The sequence below is a fragment of the Mugil cephalus genome, chromosome 1, assembly GCF_022458985.1.
Source record: "Mugil cephalus isolate CIBA_MC_2020 chromosome 1, CIBA_Mcephalus_1.1, whole genome shotgun sequence".
NCBI classification, from domain to species: domain Eukaryota; kingdom Metazoa; phylum Chordata; class Actinopteri; order Mugiliformes; family Mugilidae; genus Mugil; species Mugil cephalus.
In genome coordinates, this window is record NC_061770.1 from 32,182,368 (window position 1) to 32,203,826 (window position 21,459).

Sequence of the window (21,459 nt, forward strand, 5' to 3'; positions counted from 1 at the left end):
CTGAAACAAGTTGTTCTCTGGAGGAAACTCATGTTAATAAGCTGTCTACCTACAATACTCAATACACTCTGTTCTTCACATCTGAGCCTGACTGGTCCAAAGTCTCAGTCTCCAGACAAACTGAAATCTGTTTCCTGAATATCAGCCTCCATATTCTTTATTATTTTATAACTGGCAACACTGTCAAAGTTCACTCATTAAAATGAACTGATTAAAGTTGACACATAAAGTCTCCACGTTGTTGGTTTGTTCACATTTACAGGGAGATCCTCGATGGCCATTTAGAAGTTTTTATATTATTTGAACCAAAAGCTGAATCTAACAGATGAAACCTTGTTAATAAACTGGAGCTGGTTGAGGTCAGTGGTCGATGGATGATTTCCAGATGTGTTTAATGACAGAAACTTCACTCAGCAGGTACGTCGTCTTCTGAAGTTGATTTATCTTTTCTGTGCTTCCTTAGTTCTTCTCAAAGTGTCTCTTCATTCTGAGCTGTTGCTGATTTTAAACCAAAGCTAGATTGAAACGTGAAGTGGAGATTTATTTTCTTTTCCTTTGTGTCAGTGAGAAAGTGTTGATGCAGTTGTTTGGATCTTTGAACAGGAAGTTGGAAAGTTGGACAAACTGTAGGTGACAAATGTAAATGTGTAAAATAATCCTAACAGGAGGATTCACAGATGAAGATTTAAACTTCACTGTAGAAGAAACAGAAATGAAAGTATCATTGTCACAGACGAAGGGAAAAGTCAATAGTTTTTATGATTATTGTTGGTTTTATTGAAGCTGAGGCCTGGAGTTGTTGATAATCCAGTGAAGAGGGCGGGTACTACTGCACCAATTACTCTACCATTACTCAGTGAAACAACGACACAGCAAATTGAGGCAATAAACCTACTCACCACCTTGAATATGGGGTCACCACACTGGAGGCTGTCCAGATATACAGGAAAAAAGAGGGGAATCAACTGAAACGGGATCAAGGGATTACTGATTGGTAGGAGTGGTTTGGGAGGAGTCAAACCTGGAGGTGCGTTCACAGACACTACTCAACAGTAACCTGTTCAAATGGCATACTCCACTACAATCATAATATGTGCGATTTTGTAACTTTTTAAAGCTGACTGTACGTTAACTTGTGATAGATCATGTGCTTCATTTTCAGGACTCTCTGATTCGTGAGATGGAAGGTCTGTTCCTTCACTTCCTGCTCAGAACCATCTCCAGTTTGGTTTTCTGTCTCCTCCTGACTCACTGTTCTAGAGGTAACTAATGAACAATACAATATTTAAAAGGTCAGAGTTAGACCTCGTCAAAATACATGTGTATGAATCAATAGAAATAAAGCTCTTCAGTTCAGCATCAACCGCTGAGTTTAAAAACAGATGCTGTGGTGATAGCAACTGGATGAAGATTTAACCTGAATGAAAGGGCTCCTCATGTACAAACCAATGAAGTTGGGACCTGATTCAAATTATTGGGTCCTTATCAGGCCACTGCAGAGCTTGATGACGAGCTGATCATTTGAATGCGTTATTTTACTCTTCATAGTGCGCCACAAATTATCAATGGAGGACAGGTCTGGACTGCAAAGCAACCGGTTATGTGTCCACATTTCAATTATTTGGAATGTGGACTTGTCAGCCCACAGCAGACTTTTCCACTTTGCGTCAGTCTGTCTCAGATGAACTCGAGTCCAGAGAAGCTGGAGGTGTTTTCAGGGTTTAGTAAAATTATGGCTTTCTCTTTGCATGAGTTTTATCTTGCACTTGTAGATATAGTGATGAACTGTGTTAATTGACTTCTAAACTTCCTGCTGTGTCTCTGATGGATTCGTTTGGTTGTCCCAGTCTGAGGACAAACTGGTTCACTTGAATCCAGAGCTCCCTTGAACATATCTTGATTGCCGGTTTTAATGAATGATGTCCCAGATCTAAAAGTGAAAGAATTTTTGAATGAACTGAACAATTGAGTCCCTTCAATATGTTTAGATGAGCAGAAAAAATAATCAATTAAAGTGTCCAGAGATGAAGTTTATGAGACTAACTCCATACGTTCTAGTCCAGAACTCAACAAACCTCTGTTTTTCTGTCCAGGTCAGTCTGAGTCAGTGGATTCACTTCAACCAATTGTAGCAAGAGTTGGTGATGACGTTGTTCTACCGTGTCAAATCAAACCTTCGTTGGACGTTTCTGCAGCAACATTGGAGTGGAAGAGGTCAAACCTCTTTGTCCTGGTGTGGCGTACTGGTGCAGACTTTAAAAGACAAAAAGATCCATCCTACAGAAGAAGAACATCTCTGTTCCCTGATGAACTGAAACATGGAAACGTTTCACTGAAACTCTCTGACGTGAAGCTGTCTGATAAAGGAACATACAGATGTTACGTTGTAGAGAAGAATAGAGAGATGTTTGTTGAGCTTGTTGTTGGTGAGTAGACGTATAAAGTATAGTCCTCTGATATCAACTCTGACCTGAAGTTGAGTTTTACTTCCACTGACTTTGGTTTGAAACATTTTGTTTGTTCAGTGTCAGCTCCTGGTTGTCCACCCGTCATCAGTTTATCAAGGATGGACAGAGACAGAGGAGGTGTGGTGTTACAGTGTGAATCCAGAGGCTGGTATCCAGAGCCTGAGGTGTTGTGGCTGGACGCTGAGGGAAACCTGCTCTCTGCTGGACCTCCAGAGACAGTCAGAGGTCCTGATGACCTCTATACTGTCAGCAGCAGAGTGACTGTGGACAAGAGACACAGCAACAGCTTCACCTGTAGAGTCCAACAGAACAACACCCACCAGACCAGAGAGGCTCACATACATGTTCCAGGTAGAACACGCTTAGAGAACAGACCATGACATGATTTTAGTTTGACACCGTTTGTGTGTGATTGTGTAGAAATGTCATGTAACTCTGTGTGTTTTCATTTCAGATGATTTCCTCTTGTCCTCTTCCAGTTCTGCTGATGGGATAATGGGAAGAACAGTTCCAGTTCTTCCCATCATCACTGGTTTGGCTGTTAGCTTAGCTGTTAGCATCATGGTTATTTTAGCATGTGTCTTCTTTGTGTGGAGACAAAATAGAACCAGTAAGTTACAGATGAGTCACCACATTAATGATGTAAAACACCAGCAAATGTCTTTTCTAGTTGAATTCAGCTGCTTTGATTTTACACAGAAACCAAGAAACGGTCCAGAGATGAAGCAGAGAAGGAGAAACTTTTAGGAGAAACTAAAGATGTAAGAGACAAGAAGTAAAAGATTAAAGGTTTAGATTGATGAGTTTGAAGAAAGTTTGATCAGTAAACCTGCTGACTGATCATCTTCCATCTGTCTGTCTGATAGCTGACAGAGAAATATGAGAAGATTGAAGAAGAGCTGCAGAAAACCAAAGAAGAACTGAAGAACAAGACTGAAGAGATGGAGAAACATGTAGAGACACACACACGAACACTGTCACCACCATGCCATGACACAATCCATGTTGCTATGTAACCGACCAACCAACCTCAGACACTGTTTTCCCAACTATTTTTGTATATTTTTTCATAAAAATAATTCTGTAATTTTTTTGATTACACCTTTTTATTTTACTTTAATCTAATCTTATTTTATTTCATTTCTTTTTATCTTTCTTGTGTTTACTTTTGTATGCAACGAAGCTACGGTGACAAAGTCATTTACCTCGTGGATCATTAAAAAGTCTAAGTCTTTCATTGAGGACTGACCTGTGTTCAACTCAACTGTGACTTTGCTCCATGGCTCCATCTCCTGGTGAAATGATACAACTGCAGGTTTTCTCCTCAGGTCAATGAACTAAAGGAGGAGAAGAAGAAGCTGCAGGAGGAGCTGGAGACCAGAAACAAAGAGATGGAGACCAGATACAAAGAGATGGAGACCAGAAACAAAGAGATGGAGGAGATAAAAGATGAGGTGAAGAACAAGCTCATAGACATGGAGAGAGAAGTAGTTTATTCACACACATCATTCAAAGTAGATTCTTCATATCAATACCTCCTTCAGATCAACTAAACCAGTCTGACATGGACAAATAGAAACAGACGAGATCAAAAAGACCTTTAAATCTAATTGTATATCTCCTTCTATGGGACACAACAACAACAACATTTGAGCATTTTCAACTTCACACAAACTTTCTGTGATGTACTGTCCTCTGATTGGACCTCATGCATCAACATTTGATTTGTGTAGCAGTTTTTATACAAAATGTAGCACAAAGTGCTTCATATAGTACCTCCACCACAGACATACACCTTAATAACCTGTGAAGCATTACAAAAAAGAACAGCATTCATAGAAAGAAGAGCTAGAACTGTGGAAACTCTATGGTAGGAGAGGAAACATCAGAGACTGAGAAAACCAACAACAGGAAGAAAGAACCAGTCAAGAAATAAAAACTACACATCAGTAGAAATGGAAGAAACAGGAGAGGACAAAGTAAAAAATAAAATAAAATAAATCAGAATAAAAATGGTAAAAGGCAAGAAAAAGTGATAAAATTATTTTAACAAGAGAATGAAAATATCAACGACTGAAACAGTAAAAGAGATAAAACTTTTAAATTGTCAACAAATAAATAAATAAACAATAAATAGTTAAGACTTAATTCAAAGTCAAACTGTAAAGGCAGGTGTTGAGTTTACTTTTTAATCATCAACACTAAAGTCTACTGGCTTATGATGCTGTTAAATATTGATAATGATGCTACAAAAATAAATTGATTTCATGAAGATAAAGAAGAAAAATGTCTGTGGTTTAAGTTTGTGGCCCAAGTGAAGGAGTTCAAGTATCCTGGTCAGACCTACGTATCCACGTAGGATTTTCTTCTTTAACCTCTGACTGCTTTGAATGAGAAGAAAAGAGAAAAGAACATTCATGGAGGAGGTCTGTTGTTAATCCCATCTCCTCGTTCTGTCTTCTCTCTCCTCAGCTGGAAAAATTAACTGGTGACAACAAGAAGCTTCAAGAGGAGAAGAAGAAGCTGAAGAAGGAGCTGGGGATCAGAAGCATGGAACCGGACGAGATAAAAGATAAGGTGAAATACAAGTTCATAGACATGGAGAGAGAAGTACAAAGTCACAGAAACATCAGCCTGCAACCAGCGGCGTCGTTTAGGTAAGTCAAGGTGGCACTTACCATACCTTGACTTTGGTGGAAAATGTTGTATGTATGGCACGTCTAGATTTGAACCCCTGATGTACCGGGACTTTTTACGTTGTACCGGGACTTTTTACGTTGTACCGGGACTTTTTACGTTGTACCGGGTTCTGATTCTCTCTGACCGACTTGTGGCGGTGACGGATCTTCCACACTGGACTCCGCTGCTCCTCTGTCTCTCACTGGGGGGCGGGGCTGTCCCGCGCTCAGCGCGCTGCACGCTGCACGCTCCCTCCATGTATCCATGGAGACATGACTCTCTCATGTGTACGTACGGGGCGTGCACGCCGCTGCCTCGTTATACTGTGCTGCATGAGGAGAGACTCAAACCTTTGTGAGTTATAAAGTCATACGTGACTTAAACAGGCTTAAATATTAGTCATATTTCATGCTTCTTTAATTAACGCTACTTGTCAGTCAGAGCACAATGAAATGAAAGACTGAGAAACACTGAATCTGTTGCAGTCAGTTTGCTAAGAACAAGCTAATGACAACTGTCTGTGGGTCCTGTTCATCTTGACACCATCACAAAAACTTCCAGCTGAGTCAGACTCAGCCCCAAACTGTCTAACATGTCACTCATTTAGCAAAATTTATTTGAAAATTTTAATTTGTTTCCAGATATCAACTTTATTCTGACGACAGAAATATGAACCTATGTTGGCAATAATTAGTTTAAAGAAATGGCAATTGGGACAGGATAGAGACACCTTTTGTGATGATAAAAGAGATGTGTTGTTGATGTAATGCTGGTGAATTGGCCATAAATATGTTAGCTGTGGATCATTTAGCAAAACAATTGTAATCCTTAAACGGACATTATAATGGGTGTGTATGACACAGAATGTTTCAAAGTGGGGGAAGTTGTCTGAAATTGCCTGAAAATTTCTCGTCCCGGCCACAATTTACACACTAGACACATGATTTTCTTTCCACAGTTGCAGACAAACTTGTTCTGTCTCTCACATTGTGCTCGGCAAAGCAGTGAGACGTACAGAAATTAAACTGTGAGCCTCTGTGTGCGTTCACGTCTCCCTCTGCTCTCCATTGACTCTAAAGCAAAGATTTTCTGAGAGAAGCAGAAGGGATCCCTATATTTAACTGCATGTGTCTCCAAAATATTTGCTGTAGAAGGACAGAAAACATATCAAAGTCTTCAGGAAGGTCTTAGGACGCCCACGGTCTGCTTGTTTATTTGATAGGAGTTACCATTTTGTCACAGTAAGCCCAAATGTGAGACCAGCGCAGAGGGAGAAAACGCCCTTTTCTCTCTCTTTGTCCCAGCCCAGCGCACTTCTGTCGTCATTGACAACCACCTCAGGTTGCCATGGCAATCACTGACCCTCAGGCCAGAGCCACAGTTGAGACCAGTTCATTAATCAGGGGCTCCTGTCTCTGCTGTTAATAGAGCTGATCCCTGTGTCCCACACATTTATGTGACAACAACACACACCAACACACACTACACACGTAACTTTGTGATCACAGTTACACGCACGCATGCGCGCGCACATAAGCACAGACATACACACACAAACACACAGGTAATTTCATTTTGTTGCATTATTAACGCAGCAGTTGTGGCCCAGCTGTGGGCCTGGTCTCTATGGCAGCAGAATGCTGGATCTCAGACAACCTGCCAAAAGATTATGACTGCCTGGGTTTGGTGTGACCATATGTCTGTTTGATTAGCTCTGGTCGTGGGTTTGATTCCCATGTTGAGACAAGACCCCCAGCAGTAGCCCCCCGTGGCCCTTTCAAAATTTCCCAGAGGGAATTTTCTAGTTAGACATAAAATATGAACCAAAAACTATTTAGTTCATATCAATAAGAATAAATACCATAAATGTTGATTCACTTCAATAAAATTCTGAATCTTTGATGGAAACGATGTAGAGGTTAAAGAAAAGTCTTTCTACGTCCAAATCCACTGAAAGGAAACATCATGAAGGAATGAAATCTCTCTTCATCTCTTCTTCTTCCAGTTAATGAAGCTGATCAACAAAGAAGAGGAACAGGAAGAGAAACAAAGAGAAATAAAGGAGCTGGAAACAGAGGTTCATGTTGAATCCAGATCTTTTAATTCCATAATAAGGAAGTAGTTTAGAACCAAATCAGTTTGTCATGTTCCTCAATCAAAGTCAATGTTTCTCATCATGTCTCTTTATGTGACTTCACTCTCAGTGGGAGAAGAAGCTGAAAGAGGAGGAGAAGAAAAGAGAAAGAGCTGAGAAAGAAGTGGAGACACTGAAGAGGAAACTGGAGACTGAGGTTTGTCTCTTTCTCCTGAGAATCATCAAATCATTTTTCTATTTTCTATCAGATTGTGGACAGCAGAGATGGTTCTAAAACTGAAGTGTTGCTCATTGGTTCTGAAACCAGAGACAGAAACTCAGCAGGAAACTGGAAGAACTGGGAATAAACTTAGAGTCACATCTCAGGTCTGAGGTTCACATTAGAAACATGACTAAGAAGGGAAGCTTTGTGGTCGGCGTGTGATTCTCCAGCTTGTGTAATTGACAGGTTTGGCAGCATTGGACATAGTTTTTCACCTCCTCTCTCTTTCTGGGCCAGTTTGCCACTGCCTCTAGTCTTTGTAGGTTTAGACAGAGTGTGGCTGAAATCTCACCCATATTCCAAGTGGGACCAATCCTTCTCACCCAAACTCTCCTCAGTGGAAAGGCCCATGCAGGGTCATGAGGAAACTGAATCTGTTAAATTTTGAAATAGTTTAGAGAGACTCTGGTGAGAACCTGGTGTGAATGTGGCTCAGCTTCAGCCGTGCTACCCAGCTGCAGCTGAATGGGACGAGAAACAAGGTCAGCAGGTGATAAGAGTCTTTGAAGAGGAGTCTGAGGATGAAGACCTCCCTGGTTTCTCATCTGATGATTAAGTTAATTAACTTACTGCCTGGTACCACAGCGGTGGAGTCATGCTGACCTACCTTGGAGCATGACGTCACTTAGACTCTTAGACAGCTGGATGGATGAGGAAACAGTGTTCACATCCTGTGGTTAACCAGGAAGTCAGGAAGTTACTCCCACAAAATAATGAACTAAAATAAGTTGTTTGGAGTCTTTTTTCTTTCTTTTTTTGAATTACGAAGTAAATGGAAAAAAAATATATTTTTCTTTAATGAACTCTGATGAGGGAACGTTTTGTGTGATTGAAACAAAGTCTGAATTATTGTGGAACATTGAAAGTAATTTCCTTGGTGGTTATATTTTTATTAAACCTTTTGGCTACACACACACACACACACACACACACACACACATAGTGTTAGAGACACTTTCGATATCATGTGCAGGGTTGTGTAGCTGTCCTCCAGTCTAGGTGGTTGTAGACTGTTGACTTGTTGTGTGTCAGACAGATAGTTTGTTGGACTGGTTTAGAGCAGCTACAGCTCTGGAGGAGAAACTCTTGTTGAGTGTGGATGTGGGGGTGTGGAGGCTTTGTAACGTCTGCCTGGTGGCAGCAGTTCAGACAGATGTGTTAGGTCCTCACAGACTGTAGTCACCTTCCTGAGGAACCTGGTGGTGTAGATCTACTCCAGCACAGGAAGATGGAGAAACAACAATAGATCAGAAATATGTGGACACATCAGCAACAGGACTGAAAAGTGACTTGTTCATATGAAAACGTCCTTCAGGTTAAATGTTGAATGTGTTGTTTAGTCTGACATGAAGAAATAGAATCAGTGATGATAAAATCTTTTTATTTGACTTTGATAAATTCTTCCAGTTGGAGAAAAACAAAGCTGCTGTTTCCAAGTCTCTCTGGCCTTTCAGGGTAAGTGATCACATTATAAGATCGATGATACAATCTGTATGTCCATCATTTATGATCTTTTCTGATCTCTCTTCATTCTTCTCAGTCGTCTAGATCCAACAAACAGAAGGAGGAGGTTAGTAGTTTCTATCAGATTCTAGTTTGTTCTCATTTCAATATGTTTCTGTTTCATTTAATATTCAGATCATTGTCTTGTTCTAAGGAGGTTGATGTTGGTAGTCAACATCTTCTCTCTGCTTGTTAGAAGGTCAGAAGGTCTGACTATGTTCTAGCCAGAATACTCTGTCCTATCTCCTAACTCCAATAGACTGGTATGATGTAGACCACCTGCTGGATCAACACACAAACAAATGATTGTTATTCAGATAGTTTTTTCTCTAGAATACTTTAATCACTAATAGTCACATAGTTTATTCATATGGTTGGTCTGAGAAGAACTGAGACTTGTTACACCAGGCTAACGTCTCGTCCTCCATTCTTCCCAACGTGGTTTAAAACTGGTGCACAGATACAGCTGAGAAGAAACAAGAAATGACTTCACCATCAGGTTCTCTTATTTGTTGACTGGCAGTGAAACAAGTGTTGTCCCTAAACTTTCCATAATCTGAAATGTGATCTGTTTTATTGAAATATTGAAGTCTTCACCTTCAGGAACACCATACTAATCAATTAATCAATCAGACATATTTGTTTGGCACCTTTTATCTGTGCTACATTTTCAAATGTATATGTTCAGACACGCGACACACAATTTAATAGTCTGTGAAGCACTACAAATAAGAACAGCATTCATTAAAACAAGAGTTAGAACTGTGGAAACTCTATGGTAGGAGAGGGATCAGTCAGCTGAGGATCTGCTACGGACGGATAGGACACACCCACTGGAGACGCTCCACAAGACACCTAAGATGGAGCACAGACAGACACACACAAGTAGACGCACACACGCAGAGAGGGGAGAGAAATATGGCCGTAACAAACCTCAAGAAGGATTTTATTTGTTTCATCTTAACAGAGGTTCATGTTGAATCCAGATCTTTTAATTCCATAATAAGGAAGTAGTTTAGAACCAAATGAGTTTGTCATGTTCCTCAATCAAAGTAAATGTTTCTCATCATGTCTCTTTATGTGACTTCACTCTCAGTGGGAGAAGAAGCTGAAAGAGGAGGAGAAGAAAAGAGAAAGAGCTGAGAAAGAAGTGGAGACACTGAAGAGGAAACTGGAGACTGAGGTTTGTCTCTTTCTCCTGAGAATCATCAAATCATTTTTCTATTTTCTATCAGATTGTGGACAGCAGAGATGGTTCTAAAACTGAAGTGTTGCTCATTGGTTCTGAAACTAGAGACAGAAACTCAGCAGGAAACTGGAAGAACTGGGAATAAACTTAGAGTCACATCTCAGGTCTGAGGTTCACATTAGAAACATGAACATGTCACAGTGTCAAGTTAAGAACATTATTAGTTGGTTTTGCACATGTACATTTTTGCAATGAAGGTGTCCACAGGGTGCAAAATGCATCACAAGAGTATAAATTCATGCAACAAGATGTAACTGGTTAAAGTCACATACTTCATTCCTCTGGTTATTTGGTGGATTATCTCATTGTGTTTTTCTATGTATCGCCTTAGACATGTCCCCTAATGAAATGGATCATACTAAACTAAAATTCTGATAAGAACTGAGTCTTACTACGTACGTCAGGCTAAGGTTACTGTGACTGTCTTACGTCCAGATAAACAAAATAAACGGATAAATAACTCTGCTCCACCTACAGGTCAAATGATAGAACTACAGGAATAAACAGCATTTAAAATCCACACAGTAGATAATAGAGAATATGTTCTGGACAAGTTAGAGTCTGACTGTGAACAATCTGGACCTCACCTCCTTTTTACTCAGATCAATGAACTAGAGGAGAAGAAGAAGAAGCTTGAGGAGGAACTGAAGACCAGAAACAAAGAGATGGAGGAGATAAAAGATGAGGTGAAGAACAAGCTCATAGACATGGAGAGAGAAGTAGTTTATTCACACACATCATTCAAAGTAGATTCTTCATATCAATACCTCCTTCAGATCAACTAAACCAGTCTGACATGGACAAATAGAAACAGACGAGAGCAAAGGAAGATATTTAAATCTAATTGTATACCTCCTTCAATGACTGTGTAAATCAAGATGAAATATCACAATTAAAGAGCAGAAAGAAATCATCTCTTCTTTCTGTCTTCTCTCTCCTCAGCTGGAAAAACTAACTGGTGACAACAAGAAGCTTCAAGAGGAGAAACATCAGCTGAAGAAGGAGATGGAGACCAGAAACAAAGAGATGGAGGAGATAAAGGATGAGGTGAAGAACAAGTTTCTAGACATGGAGAGAGAAGCATAGGAACACATAAGAACACAACACAACACATAGGAACACAACACAACACATAGGAACACATAAGAACACAACACAACACATAAGAACACATGAGAACACAACACAACACATAAGAACACAACACAACACATAAGAACACAACACAGCAGAACACATAAGAACACAACACATAAGAACACATATGAACACAACACATAAGAACACAACACAACACATAGGAACACAACACAACACATAAGAACACAACACAACATAACACATAAGAACAGATAAGAACACAACACAACACATAAGAACACAACACAACACAACACATAAGAACACAACACAGTACAACACATAAGAACACATAAGAACACAACACAACACAACACATAAGAACACATAAGAACACATCACAACACATAAGAACACAACACAACACATAGGAACACATAAGAACACAACACAACACGTAAGAACACAACACAACACATAAGAACACATAAGAACACAACACAACACATAAGAAAACAACACAACACATAATAACACAACACGTAAGAACACAACACAACACATAAGAACACAACACAACACAACACATAAGAACACATATGAACACAACACATAAGAACACAACACAACACATAGGAACACAACACAACACATAAGAACACAACACAACACATAAGAACACATAAGAACACAACACAACACAACACATAAGAACACAACACAACATAACAGATAAGAACACAACACATAAGAACACAACACATAAGAACACAACACAACACATGGGAACACAACACAACACATAAGAACACAACACAACACATAGGAAAACAACACAACGCAACACATAAGAACACAACACAACACATAAGAACACAACACATAAGAACACAACACAACACATAAGAACACAACACATAAAAACACATAAGAACACAACACATAAGAACACATAAGAACACAACACAACACATAAGAACGCAACACAACACAACAGATAAGAACACAACACATAAGAACACATAAGAACACAACACAACACATAAGAACACAACACATAAGAACACAACACAACACATAGGAACACAACACAACACATAAGAACACAACACATAAGAACACAACACAACACACAAGAACACATAAGAACACAACACAACACATAGGAACACAACACACAGACCACAACACAACACAACACAACACATGACCAAAGAAGAGAAGAAGAACGATGAGGTGAAGAATAAACTCATAGATGAAGAGAGAGAAACACAAACTGCAACACTTTTTAATTTAATGTTTATTACAAATAAAATATGAACCAAAAACGATTTAGTTCATATCAATGAGTGTAATAAATTAAATCTCTTCATCTCTTCTTTCTTTTTCCAGGTAATGATGCAGATCAACCAAGAAGAGGAACAACAACAAGAGAAATGTCAAAATGTCAAAGAGCAGCTGGAAACCAACAACACAGAGGTTCATCATTTCTTACAGTTACTGACTTTAACCCCTAAATCATAAATTATTAGAGATTTAATGAACAACTTTCAGTCAGAGAGTAGTTTCCAACTTAAATCAGAACAACAACTAAACTAAATGTTTCTCTTCATGTTTCTCCAGAGAGAGAAATCCAGTACAGAGGTTCTTCTTTTTACTAAGAATCATCTGCTGTAACTTTTTATTCAACTTTAACAAACATCCTTCTTGAAAACAGCCAAACCTCCCACTAGAAACATGATGTTAACTAAGAGCAGAAAGACTTGTCATTGTCCGTCTGTCTTTGATTGGTTTCTAAAGCTCCTCATGTTCTAGGTCCTACCTCCTCATCACATTTATGTTTAATGATGAAAAGTTCTCTGAATGATTGAGAGATAGAACATGAAGCTGACTGATGTGAAAGGACTAATCTGTGGATGTCGTCTCCTCCCAAACCTGAACAAACACAGAACAGCAGCAGCTCAGACAGTCAGGAGACGTCAGGAGACATCACTGTGTTTGTTAATCCCAAGGACTATTATATCTGTCTGAGAAACTACTCTGGTCAGGTGATGTTGTTTTAAGCGTCAAAATCTATTTTCTTTATTATTTTTTTCCATAGAAAATATTGGTTCAACAGTTTTAATAGACACCAACATTCATTTGTTCCTGTCTCTGTGTCTCATTCTTCTTCTTGTGTTTCATTTCCGTCCTGCAGGACAAACCACTGGGAGGACGTCAGTTAAAAGTCCAGATCAACAATAATGAACCCATCACATACACATTTCATCCATCAGTGGAACTCAAGGCTGGAAAGTCTGTTACTGTGAGTCTTTGTAGATGTTTCATTGATGTTGTTATATTTTCCATTTTCTTACTTTTCCTTCAGTTTTTCTAATTATTATTTTCTGACTGTGACTCTGTGACCTTTGGATTTACTACATTTACAGTTATACGGTCCAGACTATGACGAGAGTTTTGCTGGCCCTGCTGACCTGGTGTGGGAGGACCTGAAGTCCTGGAAGTCTGGAGACAGAGTCCAGGTCTCTCTGCAGTGAAATAGTTCCCAGTTGAACTCCTTCAGTAAAGTTCAGTAATCCAGCAAACAGCAACATTATAGATGAGAAACAGCACGACTCAGATCTTCCTGCAGAAACCACACACTGCAGAGAAAGTCTCTGGAAACACTTGGCTCCATTTTATTGGATTAGTCAAGTTTGATGTGAACGTTGGTTTGTTTAAAGACTTTTACAGGATGACGTCAGTGTTTTATGTTGTTAAAATCTGACAGAATTAATATGTGAGTGTTTTACCTTTGTTTTTTGACACGTTTGACTGTAAATATTTATATAATTAAGACATATGATCATTTATGAACTAGATGATGATACAGATTTTTCACATTTACTTTGAGAAGCTTAAATGTTATTACAATTGAATAAATGAAGATATACTCGTCCATTTATTGACTGGTGTGTGTGATAAACAGTGCACTTAAATATATTATATACAATATTAAAATAAAAACTTAAAACTGCCAGTTCTCTATGTTTGGTTATTATTTATATTGTTTGTATGTAACTCTGGGGTGAGGATACAGACCCTGGTACCGGTAGTGGATGAGGATTAAGGATACAGGACTGAACCATGACCCACACACACAAAACAAAAGTTGTCTGTGTAGTTTTATTCTTGAAAGAAGTGAGAAGTTCCTCTTGTGTTTAATGGAGTGGATACGTATAAATCCTCAGGTTACAGACTGATGCTGTTAACACAAAATAAACAGGAACAAACACATTCAGCAGTTAAAGACAAATTCAGCTCTTGTACCAAATGTCATCCAACACAACAGAGACACACAATCAGTTCAACACAAATTGTAATAAAGATAATTAGAAAGAAACTGGTCAAAATGAAGCATAGTGTGTTTATGTCTTTCTTTGTTTCCTGAATATACTCAGACTTAACACGTTTAAACAGTCAGGACAGTTCAGGAGATTCTGTCTCAACCACCACAACAAATTCCTCATATGTCCAAACATACGTGGCCAAAAAGATGATTTTGATTCTGAGATTCTGCAATTTCTGGTGAAAATGTCGTCATTTTGCTGCATTTACCATCAGGTTGAAATAAATAAATGAATAAAAGCCCCATGAACTACATTTTATTCATGGCCATGAAATTCCATGCACACATGTGTCCTGCTAAGATTCACTGAAACCAACAGGACGTCGGCCATTTTGCTAGATGGTTCAAACTGTTGGTTAAAAATGGTTAAATGGTTAAAAATGTCTTAAAAACCTGAGTCTCTGTCACACGGTCTGGACGTTACATCACCTCACACTATTAGAGTTTCCACATATAAAAACAGGGACGTTGACATAATTCACATCCACGTTGGCTAATGTTGCTGAACATGTTTGACAGGAGTCAGAGTATTGAATGTATTTATGAGGCCACGTTCAGGATGGTCATAGCACCACCTTCAGAGAAAGAGAGTCAGTGAATGTCATGGTTCTGTCTCTGTCTTTTCTTCTGTGGGTCATGTTTTGGAGTTTCCTGTTTTATTTTGTCATGTTTCTTAGTTTCCTGCCTGTCTTGCCTCCTTGTGTTTCTGTCATGTCTGTGTCATGTTTTGTGTTTCCTGTTTTGCTAAGTTTCAGATTTCCTGTCTGTGTTGCCTTGTGCGTGTTGGTTGCTTTCTCCTGGTGTGATCGCCCTCATTAGTTTCAGTTGTTTTCTCCTTGTCTCCATGCTATGTCATGATCCTTTTTGATTGTTGTATTTTCATGCTGTGTGCAGCACATTTTGTTAATTATTAAATAGCCCTTTTCCCCTGGAGTCCTGCCTGCCTCATTTGTGCTGCATTTGGGTCCTCGCCTCCTACCACCTCAATATTCTAAACCTGACAGTGAACTGACCTGGGGTCTGTTTCACAAAGCAGGTTCAACAAACTCTGAGTCTAATCCTGAACTCTGAGTTAGAAAACTCAGAGTTTCCGGTTCCAGAACAACAGATTTGAGTTGGTTTAATCAACTCAGAGTAGTTTAACCCGGAGTTAAGCGCGTGCACCACAACTATAAAAAAAAACAGCATCAATGGAGCCACGATTCAACGAGTTACCATGACAACGGGGAAGAGGAGGCTACGAAGTGGAAATCCTAATGCACTGTTACGGAGAGTTTCAACACGTTGTTAGAAAGAAGTGCAAAAGAGAGGGAGACGGCGCGGGAGAACATTGCTGCTCGAGTCAATGCGTAAGTTTAAATGTTGTCCTTTACAATCACAATAATATTACTGGGGAAACTGCTTGAATAGGAGCATATTCATTTATTTCTTTAGTGAAATCCCGCGGGGGAGAAGAGCACTTGGCATCAGCTTAAGATGAAATATTAAAGCATTGTTCACACAGGTCAGACCTCGGCCTGGAGGGACCTCATTCTGACCATGTTTTACACTGTAAGCCAGAATATTGGAGGCCAGTGTCTGAGGGAATCCCTGGAGGAGCTCATCCTCTGAGTCCAACCTCCAACACACAAGTGCCTTTATAAAATGTAATAGGCCTATAGATATTTTTCTAAGTCTATTCATACAAATATTTATTCGTCTTTTATGTCATTTTTTCTTTTGTCCCAACAGATTCTGATGTTACGGCTCAAAAAGGTCTGGAAATGCTAAAAATATCAATGTGCGGTCTGAAAACATTTCCGATGAATATTTAATTGTCTGTGCAGTAATGCTGCACCTTCATCCACGGGATCATTGTAAAAAAGGACATGTTGGTGAAAAAAGTCGCCTCCTACTGGTCCTAATGGACTTCTGATAGAGCTACTGTCTCTGATTTATTTAATGATTTCTGACAGACGTCAGAACAAGACTTTGCCAAAACTCACCTGCTGACAGAATGAAAGAGGAAATCAAATGGTGTGTGTGACTGAAAGAGAAACTTGAGGTTTAGATTCAGAGTCTGTTACTACGGTAACTGACCGTAGTAAAGTTACCTCTCTCTGTGAAACAGGCTAGAGTTATCTTGCTTTCTCTGGTTTGATCTACCTCCCTTTGTGAAACGGATGAACTCAGAGTTTCCTCATTTCAGGGTGAATAAACTCAGTTTTCACTAAACCTGCTTTGTGAAACGGACCCCAGATCCACCACAAATGTGATGACATGAAGCCATAAGAACATGTAACATGCAGTTGGGGATATCAGCTTCTTTTTGGTCTGTCATGCTGAACTTGAGTGAACTGTTGTTCAAAACTCATGAAGCTTTATTCACAATGTAAAACACTTTCTTTTGGAGGCCCATGTAAAAATGTCTGAGCAGCACCGGACATGTCTGTAAACTACTCATGTCTGTAATCCTCCAAGAGATACAAATATTTCTCTTGGGTCCATTTTCGGGGCGTTGTATTTCAATGAACTTGTCCTACAGACATTTTAGAGTCTGGACGAGGGTCCAGCTCAGTCAGGAGGGTGTGAGGGCCCGTTCATCACTGGTAGAAACTCTTTGATCAGGAATTCTGTTTGTGTTTGTTGCCTTTTCACATGTAAACACATTAGTTCTGATAATCTTTGTAGTAATTTAATTCATCATCTTTGCTGATGATGTGAATGCATTAAACTATCCTGACAGCAGGGTTCACATATGCAGCATCTAAACTTACTGTGAAGGAACAAAAGTGAAAGTATGAGACTCTGTCCAGCTGAGTTGATGTGGGCGTGTTTGTTTTTTCCAGCCAATCAGCGTCTGTCACTGAGCACTCACCCAGCCTGTTTCAGGTAGTTGGATCCATAGAATTCTTTGCCTCCATTACCTCCTTATCTCTTTCAGTTGTTTTCCTTCTACCTCTCTGTCGATCGTCCTCTTGTGGGTCCTCTCCTCCAGACGTCCCTCAACCTTCCTCCTCTGATGGAGTCAGAACCAGCTTCCTGAACGGTATGTAACAGAGACAGAGACACATAGCAGAGAAAAGACGGGTTTTATGAAAGTCAAAGTATAAAACAATGACATGTCGAGATTTGTAGAGGCACTGTGACCAACGAGATAAGAGTGAAGGGTTGTTCATGGTCAAAGTCTGACTTTAGTGACCTGATATATAATTATATTTATTGGTGGATTGTAGCTGCTACGTTGCTGTGAGTGATGGTGACTGTTAGTTAATGAGTGGGTTTCAACATTTGGTCGACTGTAGTCAAGATGTGTGTGTGTGTGTGTGTGTGTGTGTGTGTGTGTGTGTGTGTGTGTGTGTGTGTGTGTGATACAATACAGTAAAGTGGTGGCTGGACTTCTCTGCTTCTCTGGTGGTGGAATCTACTTCCCTGTACAATTCCTGGTTGACTCTTCACATGACTGTGTGGGTGCTACACCTGCCACCAATTGGAAGCTCTCGGGTTAACCCTAAAGTTAGTGTTTGGATGAAGAATACATCTCAATGGTAACTAACCCGTAGTTTGAGGTTAGGGTTGGTGTTAGGGTTAGCCCTAGAGTTAAGGTTATGGTTATTCGATTGACATATTATTCTCTTCTGTTCCTTAGTCTACCTAACATGAATGCCTTTTATGTCTTTTCATGAATAATATTCCTTGGGTGACATTCAGAGGGACACAGTGTAAGATTTTGTTGTCTGCTTACTTAGTCACACCTAACTCTCAGTTTGTGAGTCTTTTCTGTGCCTCTTTTTCCTTCATTGGTTTTGGTTTTGTTGTTACACATCTTTATTCAGTATATATTAGTATATATTTTTTTTTAGTATATATTTTTGTTCTTCACTTTCAGATCTTCATGATTCTTTTCTACATGGATGGGTTGCACCTTACCTTTCACTTCTCACCTCTCATGGTGTTGGTGTTCCATTTTTTTCTAACACACATCTGCGAAGGTAAATTATACCCAAATATAATGTTGAGAGTGATATGTAATTCATACCCAGTAACTACATAAAATCAAGTGTGTTTTGTTTGTTCCCAATGTCACCACAACTGTTCACATGTATTTTATTTTAAAAGTGTTTACTTGTAAATTTGCATATTTTATTCAAGATGAATAAACAAATATGAGGGACAGTCAGAATAATACACAACAGTAAACACAATTCACTCTGCTCCGCTCTGTCACAGTGAGCAGAAAGATAATAAACACAATACACCCATTTAGTACAAAAAAATTGCCTCATTCTGACATCAAACAAGCCTTAGTAAAGACAGGAGCTCAAAGGCAACACAATTACAGAGTGTTTGGGCTGAATGAAGTTGTTTATTCAAAAAGGGTAAAAACCAACAGGTCAAAAAATAAGGCAACAGTACAGAAATTTGGCAGGCTAGCTCAAAGGTAAGGAACACACGAAACAGGTCACAAGAGAAATGGGAAGCACAGCTTATATGCCACACACGAGGGAGACAACGAGACACAGGTGAGACACATGGGGCAGGGAAGACAATCACACAAACGGGAAGACAGGAAAACAGGGGTAGGACACAGTCTGTGTAATTAATCAGACATAGTAACAGACACAATAGTACTGACATGTACAGGATCATCAGGGACTTGGTAGTTTTGGTGATATTCCTGCTTGTTACAAATCTTTAAACAGTCTCTCTGATTTCCAGGTCAGTCTGAACTGATCGGTTCATCTCGGCCAATAGTAACAACTCTTGGTGAAGATGTGGTTTTACCATGTTACCTGCAGCCTGCTATAGACGCCACTGATTGGACGTTGGAGTGGACGAGACCTGATCTAGATCCTAGATTTGTTCATGTTTGGCGCTCCCAACAGGAACTTGTTTCTAAAAAGCACGTATCATTTGAAGGGAGAACATCTCTGTTCACTGATGAGCTGACGAAAGGAAACATTTCACTGAAACTCTCCAAAGTGAAACTCGCTGATGAGGGAAAATACAGATGTTTTATTCCATCACCGGAAAAGGAGACTTTTGTTCAGCTACGTGTTGGTGAGTAAAGATGATGTCCCCGTGAACATACACTACCGGTCAAAAGTTTTAGAACAGCACGCAGTATCCTCCCAGCCAGCAAGTCCATGTGGGGCCCATAAGGGTTAAATTTGGGCTGCAGATAAAGGTCCCAAGTGGGTTTGTCAACAGCTTCGATGGTGACCCCACCTGCGTTTGCCCATATGGGCATCAAGTAGGTTCTGACCGGGTTTCAGGTGGGGCTCAACTTGCTGAGTTGCACAGGAAACATGCAGGCCTCATATCTTTGCCCACATGGGCACGAAGGGGGATCAGACTGGACCTTAAACGGGGCCCAACTAAAAATTTACACCTTTTATGCCTAAGTCCAATTAACCCACTTACATCTCTTATGGGGCTCATACAGCCAGCCCACATGGGTTCACATGTGGGGCCCATGTACCTCAAACCACATGGGACCTGCAAAATTGACCCAGTTCAACCGCATGCCCACTCAGTGCCCACATTTCACCCTTGTGGGCCCCACACGGACATGCTGGCTGGGCTCTGGTATAGCTTGTCAGGGCTTCATCCTACAGCAGGATAATGACCCAAAACTCTAGTCCAAGCTCTACCAGAACTACCTCAGGATAAAAACAAGATGGAAAGCTTGAAAACATGGAGTGGACCATGTCTCCATGGCCCAGTCTCTAGACTTTAACCCCATGGAGCGGGTTTGTGATGAACTGGACAGAAAAGTGAAAGCACAGCAACCTACAAGTGCCACACATTTCTGGGAACTTCTGCGACAAAATTGACAAAAGTAAGATGGTTACTTTGATGAGTCGAGAATGTAAGATAGATTTGGGTTATATATTGATTCCATGATTGTTACTACTTTTAACTTCAGTTGTTTATTTGGTCTACACTTTCATTAAAATTAGATATTAAACTGCAGAAATATTGGAGTGTTCTAAAACTTTTGACCAGTAGTGTATATCAGTTGGATTAAAATACCTTAAACACATGTTTATTCTTTCTTGTCCTCAGCATCAGCTCCTGTCTCCTCACCCGTCATCAGTTTATCAGGGATGGACAGAGACAGAGGAGGAGTGGTGTTACAGTGTGAATCCAGAGGCTGGTATCCAGAGCCTGAGGTGTTGTGGCTGGACGCTGAGGAAAACCTGCTCTCTGTTGGACCTCCAGAGACAGTCAGAGGTCCTGATGACCTCTGCACTGTCAGCAGCAGAGTGACTGTGGACAAGAGACACAACAACAGCTTCACCTGTAGAGTCCAACAGAACCACACCCACCAGACCAGAGAGGCTCACATACATGTTCCAGGTAGAACACGCTTAGAGAACGGACCATGACATGATTTTAGTTTGATACAGTTTGTGTATGATTGTGTAGAAATGTCATTTAACTCTGTGTGTTTTCATTTCAGATGATTTCTTCTTGTCCTCGTCCAGTTCTGCTGTTCCTATCAACACTGGTTTGGCTGTTAGCTTAGCTGTTAGCATCATGGTTATTTTAGCAGGTGTTTTCTTTGTGTGGAGACAAAATAGAACCAGTAAGTTACAGATAAGTCACCACATTAATGATGTAAAACACCAGCAAATGTCTTTTCTAGTTGAATTCAGCTGCTTTGATTTTACACAGAAACCAAGAAAAGATCCAGAGATGGAGCTGAAAGAGAAGAAAAGCTCCTGACAGAGGAAACAGAGAAGATGACGT

At 39.9% G+C, this 21,459-nt stretch overlaps 2 protein-coding genes across 2 annotated transcripts in view; both read left to right on the top strand.

The window, feature by feature from the left end:
* LOC125006318 (myelin-oligodendrocyte glycoprotein-like) overlaps positions 1–21,459 on the top strand; it is a 126,673-nt gene that overhangs the window by 13,011 nt on the left and 92,203 nt on the right. The window lies entirely within an intron of this gene.
* Positions 236–21,431, top strand: LOC125016066 (butyrophilin subfamily 3 member A2-like; the record flags this gene model as incomplete). Its single annotated transcript, XM_047598238.1, has 6 exons — positions 236–417; positions 1,163–1,262; positions 2,094–2,426; positions 2,532–2,819; positions 21,170–21,295; positions 21,385–21,431. Coding segments are annotated over exons 2-6 (876 nt in total), but the record flags the coding sequence as incomplete, so codon positions are not given.